Here is a 16029-nt window from a genome sequence, read left to right as displayed (position 1 = left end):
CCAGCCTGTGGATGAGCTCCTCCGGCTGTGCCCAGCCTGGCCTGAAGCTCACCCAGCACACCCAGCCTTCAAATGTGTGCCTCCTGGCACAGCCTTCTGCCTGCACAGCCTGCAAAGAGGGGAAGTATCTGCCCGCGTGAAAGAAAGGGAGAAGCAAAGCCCTGGGTGCTCTCTGGAGTGGCTGGAGAAATTGCTTTCATCGTGGCTGGAAGGTGTTGGTGACGCTGAGGTGATGCAGACGCACACATCTGGTTGATTTAAATCCAACCCCATCAAGTCCTGCTCCTGTTCCCAAAAGAAACACTCATTTTGCATAAGAATAAGAACTGCAGTGATCCGAGAAGAGAAAATGTTGGTACTCGGGTGAGAACCACCTTGGAGGGGCACCAGGTGGTTTCGTCAGCCCCAGTGATTTCTCCCTACTGGTGCGGGCAGCCGAGGAGGAGAAACACGGCATTTGCATCATTTGGGTCACAGCTTGAGTCTTGAATGTAATGCTCTGGCCTGGCAGCTTTGGGAAACCGGCCCTGGGATGAGTTGGATGTACCTGGAGCACTGTGCTCACCTCACGGCCTGCAGCAGTGGAGATGTTGGAGTGGGTGCAGAGGCCATGGGGATGCTGAGGGCTTGGGGCACCTCTCGTGAGGAGACAGCTGAGGGGGCTGGGGGTGTTCAGCTTGGAGAAGGCGCTGGGGGGACCTCGTGGTGGCCTTCCAGTGCCTACAGGGGGCTGCAGGAAAGCTGGGGAGGGTCTCCTGGTCAGTGACAGGACAAGGGGGATGGCTTTAAGTAACCCAAGGGCTGGTTTAGGTGGCACAAGGAAGGAATTGTGCGGTGTGGGTGGCATGGGATGCCAGGGTGGCTGTGGGTGCCCCATTTCTGGAAGCCCCCAAGGACGGGGCGCTGGGCAGATGGCATGGGGGGAGGCGTTGTGCCCGGGGGGGGGGCTGGTGGGTGATCCATGAGCTGCCCCCAGCCCAGCCCATGCCACGGGTGGCTCTGTGGGGGCTCTGTGGGGTCTCTGTGGGACTGTTGGGGCTCTGTGGGGGCTCTTTGGGGTCTCTGTGGGTTTGTGGTGGCTCTGTTGCACTGTTGGGGCTCAGTGGGGTCTCTGTGGGTGGGTGGGTGGCTCTGTAGGGGCTCTCTGGGGGACTCTGTGGGTTTGTGGTGGCTCTGTGGGACTGTTGGGTCTCTGTTGGGTCTCTGTGGGGTCTCTGTGGGACTGTCAGGGCTTTGTGGGGCATCTGTGGGGTCTCTGTGGGTAGGTGGGTGGCCCTGTGGGGGCTCTTTGGGGGTCTCTGTGGGTTTGTGGTGGCTCTGTGGGACTGTTGGGGCTCTGTGGGTGCTCTTTGGGGTCTCTGTGTGTTTGCGGTGTCTCTGTTACACTGTGGGGTCTCAGTGCGGGCTCTGTGGCTCCGTGTCCCCGAGGGGCCCGCAGGCTGCTCCTTGCGCCACCCCCGTCCCGCTGCACACACGGGGACACGGCCCCGCTCCTCGGCACGCGGTGCCTACAACCGGGACCGGGACCGAGACCAGGACCAGGACCAGGACCAGCACCGGCCCCGTTCCCGGTCCCGTTCCCGCTCCCCCCCCCCCATCCCATCCCCATCCCCATCCCCGCTTCCCCGCCCCTCTCCCGCCCCGGTTCCCGCCCCACTTCCGCCGGAAGCGGGGGGCTCTTTCCCTTTCCGGGTGCGGGTCCCCGGGCGGGACGGCGCGGCGGCGGCGGCGGTGGAGGAGGAGGAGGAGGAGGAGAGGAGGAAGGAGGCGGCAGCGGGGCTCGGGCCATGGCGGAGCTGGCGCAGGGGCAGAGCCCGGCCCCCGTGGGGATCAAGGCCGAGGGGTTCGCCGATGCCCTGCACCGGGTCCGGCAGGTAACCGACGGGCTTGGGGGCGGCCCCGGGGTCGGGGCAGGGCCCGCTCCGGGGTACCCGGGGGTGGTACCAGGCCTCTTATCGTGACACCGAGCCCTCTATCGTGACAGCAGGCCCCTCACCGTGACACCGGGTCCCCCCTGGGTGACACCAGGCCCCTCACCGTGGCCCCGGGTCCTCCCCTCCTCGTGTCCCAGCCCCGCCGCTGCCCCCCCCAGGGTGCCTTAAGGGGCCCTCCCGAGGGTTTTTGGTCATAAGGGGGCTTTGGGTTAGCCCCCAAGGCCCGCTGCAGGGTCTGGCTCCTCTCTCCGTGGAGGGAGAGGTGAGGGGTGTCCCAAGCAGTCACAGGGGTGAGATGGCAGCTCGCAGTGTGAGAGGTGAGATGGGATTTAACCGGCAGCCTTCTGCAGGGCTTGGGGTGTCCCAGCCTCCCCCATGGGGTCTGGCGTCCTGCCTGCGCTGTGCTCTGGGGAAAGAGGCTTCAGAAGCGAGCGGCTGCTGCTGTCCCTGCTGCTCGTGTTTCCAAGGTGGGAGCAAGGTGGGACACGGCTCCGTGCTGCCAGCAGTACCAGCACACCGACTTTATTCCTTCCAGTGTTCCAGGCCAGGTAGGGAGACTCGCCTTCTGTTTCCCAGGCTCGCTTTTCTCATTGAGCTGAGAGACTTTGAAGGAGCTAAGGCGGACCCTAGGAGCTCCTGAAGGGATCTGAGCGGCGTACCGTCACTCGCGGCTCGCTGGTGAATCAGTGTGGCAGCAAAGCCTGTTCTGCACCATCTGCAGCAAACGTACAGGTGCTCTAGAGGAGCACCCTGCACCTTCCTAGAAGAGCTCACGAGCCAGTTCGCCCTTCATCTGCTCGTTTCTGCCTTAGAAGTACCGCAGGAGGCGAGCTGTGTGCTAGCTGCCCCCCAGGTGAGGCCAGGTGTCGCTCCTCGGTGGCTCACAAAGCCCCGTGGCCTTGACTGCGTGCGATGTCTGAGAGCTGCGCTGTCTGCCCGGGGTTATCTGCTCTGTGCAGTTCAATCGAGAGGGGTTGCAGCTGTGTTTGCCTTGACCTGGTCGCCTGTAACCGAAGGCCTCCCCTCGCAAAAACATCCCAGGGTATCTGATGATATTACTTCGGGCTTTCCGTTGAATAATCTGGCGATGACCGATGTGCGAGGAGATCATCAGTTCCTGGCTGGTCAGTTGTGATGTGTTGAAAGCTTTCTGTGAGTGTGTTGGAAGCGTCACACCACGCAGCATTTGTCTGGTGGGTACCAGGTTGAGTGGGACGCCTCTGCTCAACTAACTCAGGGCTATCCAAAAATCGGTGGCAATACCTGTTGCGTTTGTAGGGTGGGCTGAGGAGCCTCACATTGATGCACGAAGGAGGTGGAATATCAAAGAATTCTGTAGCTTAGCCCTGCTCGTTTACTCCGATTTTGCTGCTCCGAAATTCATTATATTTGAAAGAATACATTGGGATTCCCTGAGCGTGTGACATCGGTCTGAGCTGAAATCTGTCAAAATGTCCAGAGCTGCCAGTTGTGGGCATAGCAGCCCATCTTCCACGCTAGAGACAAGTGTGGTGAGAAATGTGCTCTCTGCACTCGTTCTGGGAGCCCAGTGCCTACGTTTTTGTGCAGCGAGTTGTCTGCTGCCTCTTGAATGTACGTTTTTTGTTAATATTTAAGGGATGAGAGTGGGATTTGGGGAGTGCTCGGTGGAGAGAGGTTCACCTGGCTGCCCTGGCTGAGAATCAGGCGGGGTGTAGAGGCAGGTACACCCAGCCTTTCTCTGGAGGTGGTGGCAGAGCTTTCACTGACCACACTTAATGCTGTAGCGTGCCTGACCCATCCTGATTTGCTACACAGAGGTCAGCTTTTACTCCTGGCCTGTGCTGTAGCCTTTTCTGAATATTGTTTCTGCTTTAAGCAGGGAGAGGGCAGGAGAAAAAACACGGCAGTCTCAGTTCTTGCTTCCTGTGTTGGCCCGGCATCCCTGCCTTGACATTTGAACTCTCCCAAAGTTTAATTTTGCACTGAAGGCTGGTAATGAAACTGGCTCAGTTCAGCTCTCGTGAGAGCCATTACCCAAACCTTGAGCTGTGGTTTCTTCTGCTTAGTTATTAATAGCTAAATAATTCAAGGCAAGGAAGACTTCCCTGATCAATCACGGTGACTGCTCTCAAGCACACCGGGACCTGAGCTAACACGAGAGTAAGAAATCTGTAGCACCGCCGGAGGAAATGACTCACGTTGCTTTCGAAGGACTTGGTTGGAGGTTTTTTTTCTTGGGGGGTGTGTGTGTGTACTCCTCAATATATGAGGCGTATCGAAAAGGGCTTCTCCAGGTGAATGCTGAAGGTCTGAGCCGGGCTCTGCTGCAGCTTCTGCAGCACGGCTCTGGTGAGCGGATGATGTTTGGGTTGTAGGTGTGAGCGATCTGCACGCAGAGGCACAGGCTGCTTTGGTGGCATTTGGGGGCAGGAGAAAGGATGTCTGCTCTCCTTCTGAGTAAAAAAAGATAAGCAGAGCTGCCAGGACTCTGGATAAAAATGGATTTTTCTTGGACTGTCCTCGGGCCTTGTTCTCAGTGACGGAGCTTGGCTCTTACCTTCTCTTTTCCCTCGTGGCAGACTCATTCCCTGTACAGTGTGTGCCCTTCCAGCACCTGGTGATTCCCTTTTCCTACCTGTGGCATTCCTGTAACCTCCCATACGTTCTCTGCACCCGAATTTCCAAGAATGATGTGAAGAGGAGAGTCTGCAGCTTGGCAGCCCGTACGTAGCGAGGTGGCTTGGGTACCTCGAAAGGGAGCGAACGTCCTCAGGCCTCCCGAGAGCCAACGGGCCGTGTGTTTAAAAGGCCTTCCTGGTGGCAGGCTCCAACTTCTGATTTCCACAGGGAGAGAAAGACCTTGAGACTTACTCCAAAAGGGCAGAGAGAAAAGTACTTTTTCAGGTCATCCTCGAAGCTTTAGATCTTTGCAATTAGGGAAACCACCTGTGGGATGCACCTTCAATGGCTGGGGGTGGTTTTGCTGCTTCCCCCAGAGCTTTGGGGGAACTGCTACCATGCAAGTGAGCGTTCTGTCTGCATGGGAAGGGTGGCAGAGGCACTGACGGGTCCGATGCCAGCGCCTTGTTGTTTTCTATCCTGCTAACATCTCAAACTGGTGTTTTTCCTGCTTGCTGTTCTTTTGCAGGACAGCAGGGAGAGGTCTTTCCCAGAAGCGAGGCCCTTTTGAGAGCTGACTTCTGCAGACACTGGTGCTCGAGTCCCATTGTGCCTAGCTGACAAGTTCCATATCTAAAAGTGTTTGGGTATTGCACCACTTCTAAAGGGAAGTGAAGGTATAGGAGGACAGAAATGTAAGGTATTAGGAAAACATGTATGCCTCAGGCAAATCTTGTTTATTTAGTTATTCTTGGCTTTACAATTGCAGATTTGTAGTCGAGCTTTATGCCGTGTCCTTTAAAATGCTCGTTGGAGAGCTTTAATGTGAGGGGATTCGGTGCAGAAACGGGTCTGGGGTAGAGATGCTTTTTCCAGCGTATTTCAGAGCTCAGTGAAATGGATGCGCTGGGTTTAAAAAAAAAAAAAAAAAAAAAAGCCTGACATGCAGAGGGACAAAAGCTGTGGCTAGCAGTACGGCACTCAAGGTCATCTGCTCAGATAAGGGCTAGGTCTGCTTACTTTTGCTCTGTTCTAACTTCTGTGCTTATCTCCCCGCTGAACCTGTAGTGGAAACGGAGGTTCCCATTGTAGGTCAGACCTAAGAAGTTTAAAAAAATATAGATTTTAATGGCTGTGTCTGCTGTGGAAGCTTAACTCTTGATTTTGCGGGGTGTTTTTCCTGCTGGAGGGAGGCAGCGCGTCGTCTGCGTGTAATCCCGTGGCAGCTGGGAGGCTTTGGAGATAAGGGTGCAAGTTTCAATAAAGGAAGAAAAAAAAAAAAAAAACATCCCAAAAGCTGATAGTGTGAAAATTGCATCGCCTCTCTTGTTCTGTCCTCTAACTTTGAGGCTTCTGTGCTGGAGAGATAATTGTGCGCTAAGCACGAGCAGGGATTTATAAAGCTCAGAGCCAAAAGCCTTCCGTGGGGCTGGTGATGTTTGCTCACACCTTCATAATGCCAGCTTCCTTCTCTAGGCCAATTCCTGCTATCCACAAAGATTTTTCCTACCCCATGTGCATGCGGTGAGTGATTTCAGTTCCAAACTCTCGGCTCGCCACTTCCACATCTTATAATTTTTTTTTTTTTTTTGAGTAAATAACCACTAGCAGAAAGATCTCACAAAGGGCACTCTACAATCAAATGTTCCAAAATAAGCCCGGGTGTGTTACAGCCGACCACAATTCCTCTTGGAGTGTGTTTGGATTGGATGTTACGGTGTTAAAGCTGTCAACAGACGGCTACAAAATGCGTTTTTAAGTCTTTTTCAGCACTGAAGTAGTCAGGAGACACCTGTGCTCTTCGTACCTTCACTAAAATCCTCTGCATCCCAAACATGATGGGGAAGCCTGTGGGTAAGGGGCTGCCACTCTAAAATGAGGTTATGACCGAACAGTTCGTCCTTTTTGGGGGCTAGGTCAGTCCAGCTGGGGGTTTCATGGTCTGGTGTTGTGTTTTCAGTTGTTCATCCAAAACCAGTCAAAATCCTGTGGGGAAAAGTGGCAGGATTTTATCCTCGGGCTGCTGGCACTTCTGATCCAACGAAGTTGCTGCCTTTCTAAAAGAGGACAGGAAGGAATGGTCAGAATGAGAAAATGGTCAAAACTTGGAGCCCTTTTCATGCGAGGCATTGAAGGGAATGTTTTCTATTCTCTTTCTAAAAGCAGTGCCCTCAATCTTCCGAGGTTATTTCAAACAGCGTTTTTTCCCTACCCTGTGGTTCTGCATCCTGGGCAGTTGTTTATTCCTCTGCAGCAGTTGATGGTGTCAACAACCAGAGTTACTGCGGATGTCTTTCTGTTGCAATAAAACTTAAATTTTAGAGCCACCTTTAGTTATATTTCTCGTTTGCCCTTGCCTTCGTTTAAAGCACATCTGTGTAAAATGCTCTTTTTCCATCTATTCCTTCTGCTGCTTCTCCGGTGAAATCTCAGCTGTAATAGAGTGTGATCAGACTCCAGGCACACATTATATCTGGTGATTTTCTTTTTTGCTGGGAAAGGCAGCAAAAGCAGTAGAATACACAGAATATGTATATTTTTTTCCTGCAGCTCGTTTGTTCTGCGCTTGCTTGCTCTAGCAAAGCCCTTTACGTGTGCCAGGGTGCCCCAAAGGCTGCAGAAGCTCAGAGCAGTCCCAAAGTCCTGCACCCGTATGGCTTCTAGACCTGGCTGGGGGAGTAGGTGACAGCTTGATCCTGGTGTGTCCCACGTGTCAGAGACGAGCTCAGCTTTCACTCTTACTGAGTGCGAGCCTCTCACCTGTTTTATTTGCTCACCCCAGTGCCCTCACTGTGATGCCGGAGCATCTCTTCTTTCCTCTGTGTCCTCCTGGTGTCCCAGCTCCCCCGGGAATGGCTGGTGCTCCTCTGAGGGCTGGGAGCAGAGGCACAGGCAGACACAGCCACTCAAGCATTGACTGCTGCAGGAAACTGCAGCTAATTCTGTGCTAACAGCTTGCCCAGTGGTTTATTCTTCATGCAGTGAGCTCAGGCTGAGCCAGGCCCTCAGCGAGGAGTTCCCAGCCCCGTCCTTGTGCTGTGTATCTTCACATTCCTCGCCTTCCCCTCCCCTCACCCCCACTGATGCCCACGTCTGCGTTTCTGGGGCTCTGGATGTGCGCAGATACAGCAGGAGCCTGTGTCCTCCTACACGGCGGTGGCTTCCCCGGGACGGAGCCGGGGAGCTCGCTCAGCTCTTTGCTGGATTCAGCTCCTCAGCTGAACGGACAAACAAATCTGAATATAATATCGCAGGCAGTAAATACGTACTCGTGACCAGGAAGAGGAGCCGGGCGAACGTGATCTTAATTAAACAAATAGCCAAAGCAAGAGGAAGGCTGGTTACTGTACAAATAAAGTGCTGCTTGCTTAGGGCTTTTTATAAAGCCACCTATACAGAAAAGAGCTGGGAGAAGATTGCTCTGGGGTGAAGGCTTTGTTGGGAGAAAGAACGGGTAGCTCTGGTGGCTGAAACTAAAAATGCACTAACTGTATTTTTCTCCTCTGTTTTTTTTTTTACAGATTGCTGCTAAAATCGGAGATATTCCTCACTTGAATAATTCTACAACACTCGTGGACCCTTCGGTCTATGGTTATGGAGTGCAGAAGCGGCCCCTGGATGATGGAGGTAAGCGGGCTCTGCTGAGCCAGCCTTGTGCGTGCGGCTCCTGAAATAGGCGTGCGGGAGGCAGCTGCCTGCTTTAAGGACAGAAATCAATGCTGCTTGTGCTCAGAAATGTTACGCACGACTCCCCGTGCTGTTTGGTCTTGCGTAGCACGGGGCTCCTGGGCATTGGTATTCCTGATTTGAGGCCGTTCTTTTCTTAGCTCGTGAATTTGGGGTTTAGCCATCTAACTCTGCAGTTTAAGTCTTGTTCCGTGGTGGTCTGAGGAGGGGAGGGGGCTGCTTGGAACCCGCGTGCACAGTACCAGGTGTGTGCAAGCAAGCTGGCCTTCCCTGGCAAGCCTTGTTTTCTGAGAGCTGGCAGTGCCTAGGGGCAGTGTTATATCCGTTTCATCCCATGGGTAGCAGTGGGCATAGCACAGCAGATGAATGGCTGTTGAGTTCTGATTGTTTTGCCTTGTTATGTGAATTTTAAGGAGAAATGGTACGGATGTAAGTGGATTTGGGCTGGAAGGAAACTTCCTATAGGAGGTGTGACTTTTCTCGTGGTTATTCTTTGAGAATTCTTAAATCTCTGAAGCATTAACACTGGTTACAACCAAAGAATAATTTACTGGGTAAATCTGGCAAATGTATTGAGTTGTATGAATTGTTACACTTCTAAAATAAGTAGTTTCTTGATGTTGGGAACAAGAACTTTTTTTTTTTTTCTTTACAAATCTAATGTGTGCTGTTACAAGGAAAGTGTTTGTATCTGTGCTGCTGTACGTATAGAATTCACCTTTTCCTGTGGCTGGTTATCCCCCCAAAATGTGTCTGTGTCGTCCTTATCTAGTGTTTTTACTCATCCAGCCAGTTCTGCAGGTTGATTCCTTCCTGCAGAGACATTTAGGAGAAGCGTAAAGCTTTTTCCCAGCGCTTCATTTTGAAAGTTGGTTGTTTTTTTTTTGTTTTCTGTCTGACACAAAGCTGCACGAGGCAGGGGCTGAAAACACTGCACGTCTGCTGCTCGTGCCGAAAAGCGTGCTGGAGCATGGGCAGACCTTCCTTTCATGTGGAGCCTCTGGCTGGCTGGCATCACTGCTGTCTGAACCTATGCCACGACCCACTTTGTTCTCTGGCGTTGGCTCTGTTTGAGCAGGAGGCTGCTGCTTGCTCGGTTTGGTGTCGTAGGAAGGAGTGGGTTGGTTTGTGTGAGCCCCTGCCCCTCGTCTCTCGAGCTGGAGCATCGCCGTGTTTGCGAGAAGCCGGAGGCCTCGTGTTGTTGTTTCGTGCTGGTTTCGGTGTGGGAAGGTGCTTGGCTGTCAGGCGATGAACCGTGAAACTCGCTGCTTTTTTTTGTGATCAGGCAGATGTGTTTAGTGTGGTTTGAATTGCTAGGCTAGAGCGACTGCAAAGAAATGGCTTGCAAACATGTCCTGGCCTCTTCTTCCTTTCCAGCTCCCTTAGAGCAGTACTCAACTGATGTGGACATCACTTCAAATGATGTCCTCTTAAGGTGCTCCTTCCATTCCAGAAACACTTGCAGCAGGAGGCGTGAATAGGGCCTATTTTGTCACTGCCTTCAATAATATTTGATTTTAGCATCAATTTGGAGAAGGCTGCACCACACTGGGCTGTCTGGGTGGCTCAGCCAAGTGGCTGCACCTGAAAAAGAAGAATCCAAGTTGTCTTCTAGGAACTAGTTACCCAAAGCATTAGCCCTCCCTGTTGTTTCATTGTGTCAGCAGACTGAGCTTGAGAAACCTGACCTCTTAGCGAGGTGTCTTGGAGAATTTTTTAATAAATGAAGTAGCTGCAATGCCCAGTGGCGGGCGGGTTGGACTCTGTACTTCCACGCGTGAGCACTCTTACTTGCTGAACCCTGTTTGTGTTGACACAAACCATGTCAATACAGTTGCAGTTTGGGCCATAAATGCACCTTCCAGCTGGTTTCTTGCGCTGGGATAGGCGATCCCACGTAGCAGGTGGTGCTCTTGGAGCCCCATCCAGAGGGGCTGGGCTCTCGAGTGTCGGATTTGGGGTTCAGGGGATGCAAAGACCTACAAGTGCCCGCTCACCCTGTAGTTCAGCACTGGGCCCTGTTTGTAACGCGGTTCAAAGTAGCTCCAAGGTGTGTGTTTGCCCTTGGGTCCTTCGCGTGCATCTGTAAGCTGTGTAACTTTTCCCACTGCCTGCCCCGAAATCTGATCCGTGAGATCTTAGGGGAGAGCTGAAATAATGGAAGTGGTATTTTAAGGGATTGGAATCTCACAGAGAAATCGGACTTGTCAGGGCAGGAGCGAGGGAAGTGTTTGTTCTTTTTGCTTTGGTCACCTCGGGTTTTATTTCTGAAGAAGCCTGGGAAGGTGCAGCCTGGCAGAGGAAGCCCTGAGCAGTGGGTGCTTCTCTCTCAGTATGTGTTCGTGGTACGATTCGTGCCTTACTCATGGGCTACCTGCTCTTGCTGCCAAGTCCTATAATGCAGCACTTGGGCTGTAGGCATCTGAAAGATGGCAATTCCTTTTAACAGGACACTTAAATTAGGAAAACATTTCCTATCGGGGTGATCTTCAGTCCTGAGAACAAGGGGAGTCAGGAGTGCGTGCCCACACTTCCCTGCTTTTCCTGCTGTGAGCTATGTTTTGGGGATGCTGTCATTGAGAAGCGATTATTTGTCTTTATCATGCTCTGGAAATGTTACAGTGCAGGGACTGGGATACGTTCTGCTACCCTGGATAGCTCGAAAGCAGATCTGGTGGCGAGTCTCAGGATTGCTTACCTCTGTGCACTGTGTGGCTGTGGCTGTGCACAGTCCTTGCTGCATCCTTACCCCCGTGTAGCTGATAGAAAATTACTTCCGTTACAAATGCTGCTGGAGAAATGGATTCAGAGAATATGGAAGTATTTAAGGTGACAAGAGAACCGTCTGTCTTCCAGGAAAATCTAATTCTGCCTGTCTGTTTTCGTAAACAGCTGCTGGCACGGCTGATTGATGTCAGCTTAGGAAGTGGCCTTAAGACAGGATGACAGCGTGCTGGGCGAAACAAATTCAGCTGCTTTTAGAGTATTTCCAGGAAAAAAATAGTCTTGTCATAGTGCTGGGGACCAGAACATGTGAGTCCCTTTTGCATTTCCCTTAGCAGACGTTCACCCAAATCTGTGAGCTGCTGGGACTGGTGCTGGTGAGCTGGTCTAGATGAGGTTTGAGACTGATTGTTTTATCCTTGCTGCTTTAGGGTTGTTTCCAGAGAATGGAAATAGTCATCGTGCAATTAGCAGGGAGGAGTTGGAGTCCTGCTAATGAGGTTGGAGGTGACAGGAGATGGGGTTGGCTCCATGCTGCGGGGAGACCCCAGTGGCACCTCGCTCAGGGGCTGCTGCTGAGGATAGATCCCAGTTCATGGGACCCTACACAGATATCCTACAGGATAGATCCTCCTGTTCATGGCCAACAGCAGCTCCTGGCCTCTCTTCACACGAACAGTCCATCAAATTACCAGCACAAATTAATAAGTTTATTTAACGTGAAACCCATCATTGAAGAAGCAGCCTCCCTTCCCTCCCCACCACCTCTCTCCACCCCTGCCTTCTCCAGGCTTCTGTGGTGCATCCAACACGACGTTGGTCTGTGTTAGTGCAACAGGACGTGATTGCTCGAGCCCCGAGGCTCTCCCACATCACACGGTCCTGCTGTACAAACACAGCATTCGTTTGCTCTGACTTTGGTTTGATGACAATACCTGTGGGCACGAGGAAATCCTGTCTCCTTGTCCTGCAGACAAGTTAGCAGCGATGCTCCTTGACCCATCGGTAGCAGTGGTGGGACCAGGACAGAAATTCAGGACTCTTGGCGAAAGGTTTAGTGTTGCAAAACGGCAGCTTCCTTCAAAACTGCAACTCTGCACATCACCATTATTAATAAGGAAATCTAATGGGAAGAATCTCTAAAGATTCACAGCAAGGGCAGGTAGGAAAATAAGTTTTGGCCATTTATTTAAAAAAAAAAAACAAACAACACACCAGTATTTAATGATGAACAACAGAGTAATTAGTATCTTCATTGTACCTTTCTAAAATTGACGATGATCCAATTCCAGTCTGAAAGCATGAAATAAAGCCCTTTTCCACTGCTTTCTGGGGGATGAGCTGCTCTGGTTTTGTTCTAGGCACGGCAATATTCTCCATGAGATTGTAAATTCCCATCATGCACGTAAATTTAGTGGGAGGCACTGCTCTGCTTTATGGGGTGGAAGAAAATCTGCATTTGTTTTGAGTATCTGTTAGGTACAATTCAGTTAAAGGTGAAGCCTAAAGACGAGCGAAGAGTTATCAACCAGCAGGTGCCATTAACAGGAAATTGTGCTTATTTTATTCAGCGTTTTTCCTTATTTGCAGTAAAATGACTGCAGTTACGGTTAAATTGGACTCAATAGATGTAAAAGGGGGAAATATCTACGTGGCTTGTCAGAGTTCAGTCCCCTCCCTGGCGCGAGGGAGGGAGGTGGTGGAGCTCAGCGCTGCCGCAGGCGTCTTCTGCCCCAGCCTCGCCTCTCCATCAGTCTCTGTCTTCCAGAGCAAAATGGGCACGGTAGAGAAGGAATCAAACTGCAGATTGTTGGGACCAGGAGCTCCGGCCATCCATTTTCCTCCCAAAGGGAGAGAAATTGTATCTGACTTCAGGCAGATCCCTCCCGGTTATCTCTGCCTGCTTTGCTTCCCGGCTCTTGGAGAGGTCTGTGGCACGTGGAGGGGATGCTCTTGTGCACGAGTTACTGTGGCTTAGCTGGTTTTTAACCGGTTTGTAGAAGAAGTGAATAAAGGCAGGGGGATATGGCTGGGGTGGTGAGCAGCTAACTGCTTGGAGCGAGCTGGGGGCTGCACATTACCTACACCGACAGCGCTGCCTGCCCGGCTGGTGCCACTTCTGGTGCCCCTGCAGCTTTCCCCTTACAAGTTGTCTTTCCCAAGCGCAGGATCGTGTTACAAAGTGATGGCTCCTCCGTTCCTTGCGTGAACTTCGGGGTTTGATTATAGGATGTGTATCCGTCTCGTAATTTGTGGGCAGCGGCTGCAGCGTGAGAGGCAGGCAGGAGAGCTGGTGAGGTGAATGGCCATGCGAGGTGGATGTTTAAATACGGCCTCGTAGTGTTAAGACCCCTCTTTTGGGCATCTTGGGGTAATGAGTGGCCTCGTCCTGGCAAGGGCAATCCTGTACTACAGCTACAAGGCTTACCGCCTATAGGAAAAATTACCCTGAGTGCTGTTTGGGGCAAGATGGTGAGATACTGAATTAGTTTTACCATATTTGCTCAGTTCTGCAGTAGTAGCTTATCAGCCAGGGCAAATATTCCCCATTACATCACCCGCCTTTTTTGGCTGCGGCATCGACAGTTATCACATTAGGACTTTTTATATTCAGGGTGAGAATATGCAAAGACCAATCCGACGGAGTCAATAACGCAGCGGTTGCCTTATCGCTGAACTGGAGAGAGTAATAAAATACACGGGCTGCCAATATTTTGGTCCCGACCTATTATCGAGATATCGACACCCCACAGAAATACACTATTGACTCTCTCGGGTCTGTTTTATTCGAGGCAAAGTGTTTGGCCCCAAACTTTACGTACCGTGGTAGACGTCCGCTTCCGAACCCTGACAGCTGATTGCGGATTTGTTTCAGGTCAAAGAATGTGCAGGTTGCTGCAAGGTGGTTGGGAACAGCATCTTTATTATCACAGCTCACACGTTGCCGGCCAGTCCCATTTGTTTCTCTGCTCTTGCCCTCCAGGCATGCAATATAATCTGCAACTGGTTGTTAGGACCAAATGGTGGGTTTTTAGCGGGGTTGCTGCAGGCGCAGTCCTGCAGGAAGCCCAGCAGGGCATGTGTTCCCACTTGGCATGAGGCTGTCTAATGATATTTTTCCCCCATTAACGTTGGGAAGAAAGATCTAATCTGGGGGGGTAGGGGGAAAAAAAAAAGTCTGTTTGGGGGCTGTCAGCTGGGGAGATGAGCGCTCATCAGACGTGGACCACTGGCTAACATCGCAGATATGCCTGGAATGTGTGCGTTCAGGAAAATGTGTTTAAAAAAAAAAAATAAAATACAGTTTTGGTGCCACGAGGTTACTTAACAGATGTATTCCTTTAACAGGTCTCCGTGTAAGTGGGCTCCATGGAGCACAGATAAGAGATACAGAGAGAAGTATGTGCAAGCAATCCGTAATGCTTTTTGCCTAGACTAAAGCTCTGAATCTGCCCTGCTTTTATTTTAGCTTTTTTTTAATACATACCAAGCTGCCTGAAAATCCTTTTCTCTCCCTTCAGCCGGTGTCATCCCCTCTCTCTCTTTTTTTTATTTTTTTATTATTTTTTTTTTTAACTACTTTGGGTTTAAATGGGAAGGAGGGAGGTTTAGTTGGAGGGATTTGGATTTGGGCAGGCAGGATTTTCTCCCATGACTCTCAGCATGGGGAGACACAGATCAATTCCCTATCCTGTGTTCAGCTGGACACTGGGCTATGGTGTGTGTTGATCAAGAAATCCCCTCCTGTTTTGTACCACATAACGCATTCATTTCAGCCACTGAACCTAAATTACTGTTTTGCTTTTCTTTCTTTTTGATGAAATGGTAAGAACTCTTTTTTTCTATAGGGATGAAGTTAGTTTATCCGTGCTAATGCTTTGATTTTTTCTTTTCCTTTTTTCTCTCTCTGCCACAGTAGGTAACCAGTTAGGGGCCCTGGTACATCAAAGGTAAGCAGTGGGTTATGTTTTATTATTTATTGATCAATTCTAATTGTTTATTGATCCACCATCTGTAGTAGTGTTAGGAAGTCAGAGGTTGAGAATGTGGAGAAACTGTCGGCTTGGGTTTTCTCCAGCAAGGGTTTTCTGCTAACCCTTTAAAGGCTATTTGTTGTTACGAAGAAAGAAGAGTTGAAGTGAAACTTGAATTTGATTCCTGTAAACCTGCGGGACCAAGAATAATAAATTCTCTCTCCTCTCCTTTCCCCTGCCCAAGGCGGGGGGGAGTTAAACTCTGGCATTTTTACAGAAGTTGAAAGTATTAAACAGGCAGGTGGATCTTTTTTTTTTTTTTTTCCCTTTCCAGTTCTGTTAATGTAGTATGACCTGGGATGACTCCTGTGATTGTCAAAGATGGTTTGGGGAGACTAAAGCAAGTGTGAAGCACGCCTTAGCATCTAATACACAAGTAAAATTCTCAGGTTTTCTCTAATCCTGCTCTCAAGGAGTTGCCTGTCTCGTTTTGAGCAGGAAGGGGAGAGCATTTCTAGAGCTGGATTCACCTTCAGGTCGGGAGTACTGCATTTCCATCATCACCAGCTTTTGCTGGGGCCCTCAGCAGAAAGGAGAAGGAATATTTAGTCAAAAGCTGGAGAAAAATCAGTTTTTCGTGGTGCTGCTGTTAGCCTAGAGCTCACGTACAGTTAGGGATGCACAGAAAAGGCTGGGCAGTGTTGTCTGCTCTGCAGCTACCTGTCTTCTGCCAGGAGTGGTGTTTATGCAGGGAACTGCTTAGGTTAAAAGCCTGAAATGGTTTCTTTCTGGTTTTGGTGGTTGGTTAGGCTCTCCGTGCAGCTGCTCCAGCGCAGGGTGGTTTGTAAATCAGGCAGGATGGGATGTTTTGGCAACAGGCCGTGTTTGTTCCAGATTAAAACTGCTGGAATTCGGAGCCTTCCTGGAGCAGGTGGGGTCCGTTCCCCTGCAGATAGGGATGGCAGGGTTTGGGTTTGCTCATGAGCCTTAGGATACTGGAGGGTGCTTTATCTGCAGGTTAGCTGGCGAGGTCTGGTGGGTATTTTTTTTTTTACCTTCCCTAACTGATCTGAAGTAAATCATGGGAAGGCTTTGATACGCCTCACCAC

The 16029-nt window shown here is 50.8% G+C and overlaps 1 protein-coding gene across 3 annotated transcripts in view; it reads left to right on the top strand.

Annotated features, from left to right (window-relative positions):
• Window positions 1–1728: 1728 nt before the first annotated feature.
• FUBP3 (far upstream element binding protein 3) overlaps window positions 1729–16029 on the top strand; it is a 38133-nt gene continuing 23832 nt past the window's right edge. Inside the window, exons 1-4 of one of the 3 annotated variants that reach the window (XM_082775286.1) lie at window positions 1729–1874; window positions 8057–8162; window positions 14295–14345; window positions 14866–14896. In XM_082775286.1, the coding sequence (XP_082631412.1) occupies window positions 1788–1874; window positions 8057–8162; window positions 14295–14345; window positions 14866–14896 (275 nt within the window). In that variant the 5' untranslated portion in view covers window positions 1729–1787. Of the gene's footprint in view, window positions 1875–8056; window positions 8163–14294; window positions 14346–14862; window positions 14897–16029 lie in introns of all 3 variants that reach the window. The other 2 variants (XM_082775285.1, XM_082775287.1) reach the window with 2 other exon arrangements.

This window comes from Aythya marila (assembly GCF_965140915.1).
Source record: "Aythya marila genome assembly, chromosome: 19".
Lineage (NCBI taxonomy): Eukaryota > Metazoa > Chordata > Aves > Anseriformes > Anatidae > Aythya > Aythya marila.
This window is presented reverse-complemented; position numbering and strand designations above follow the sequence as displayed.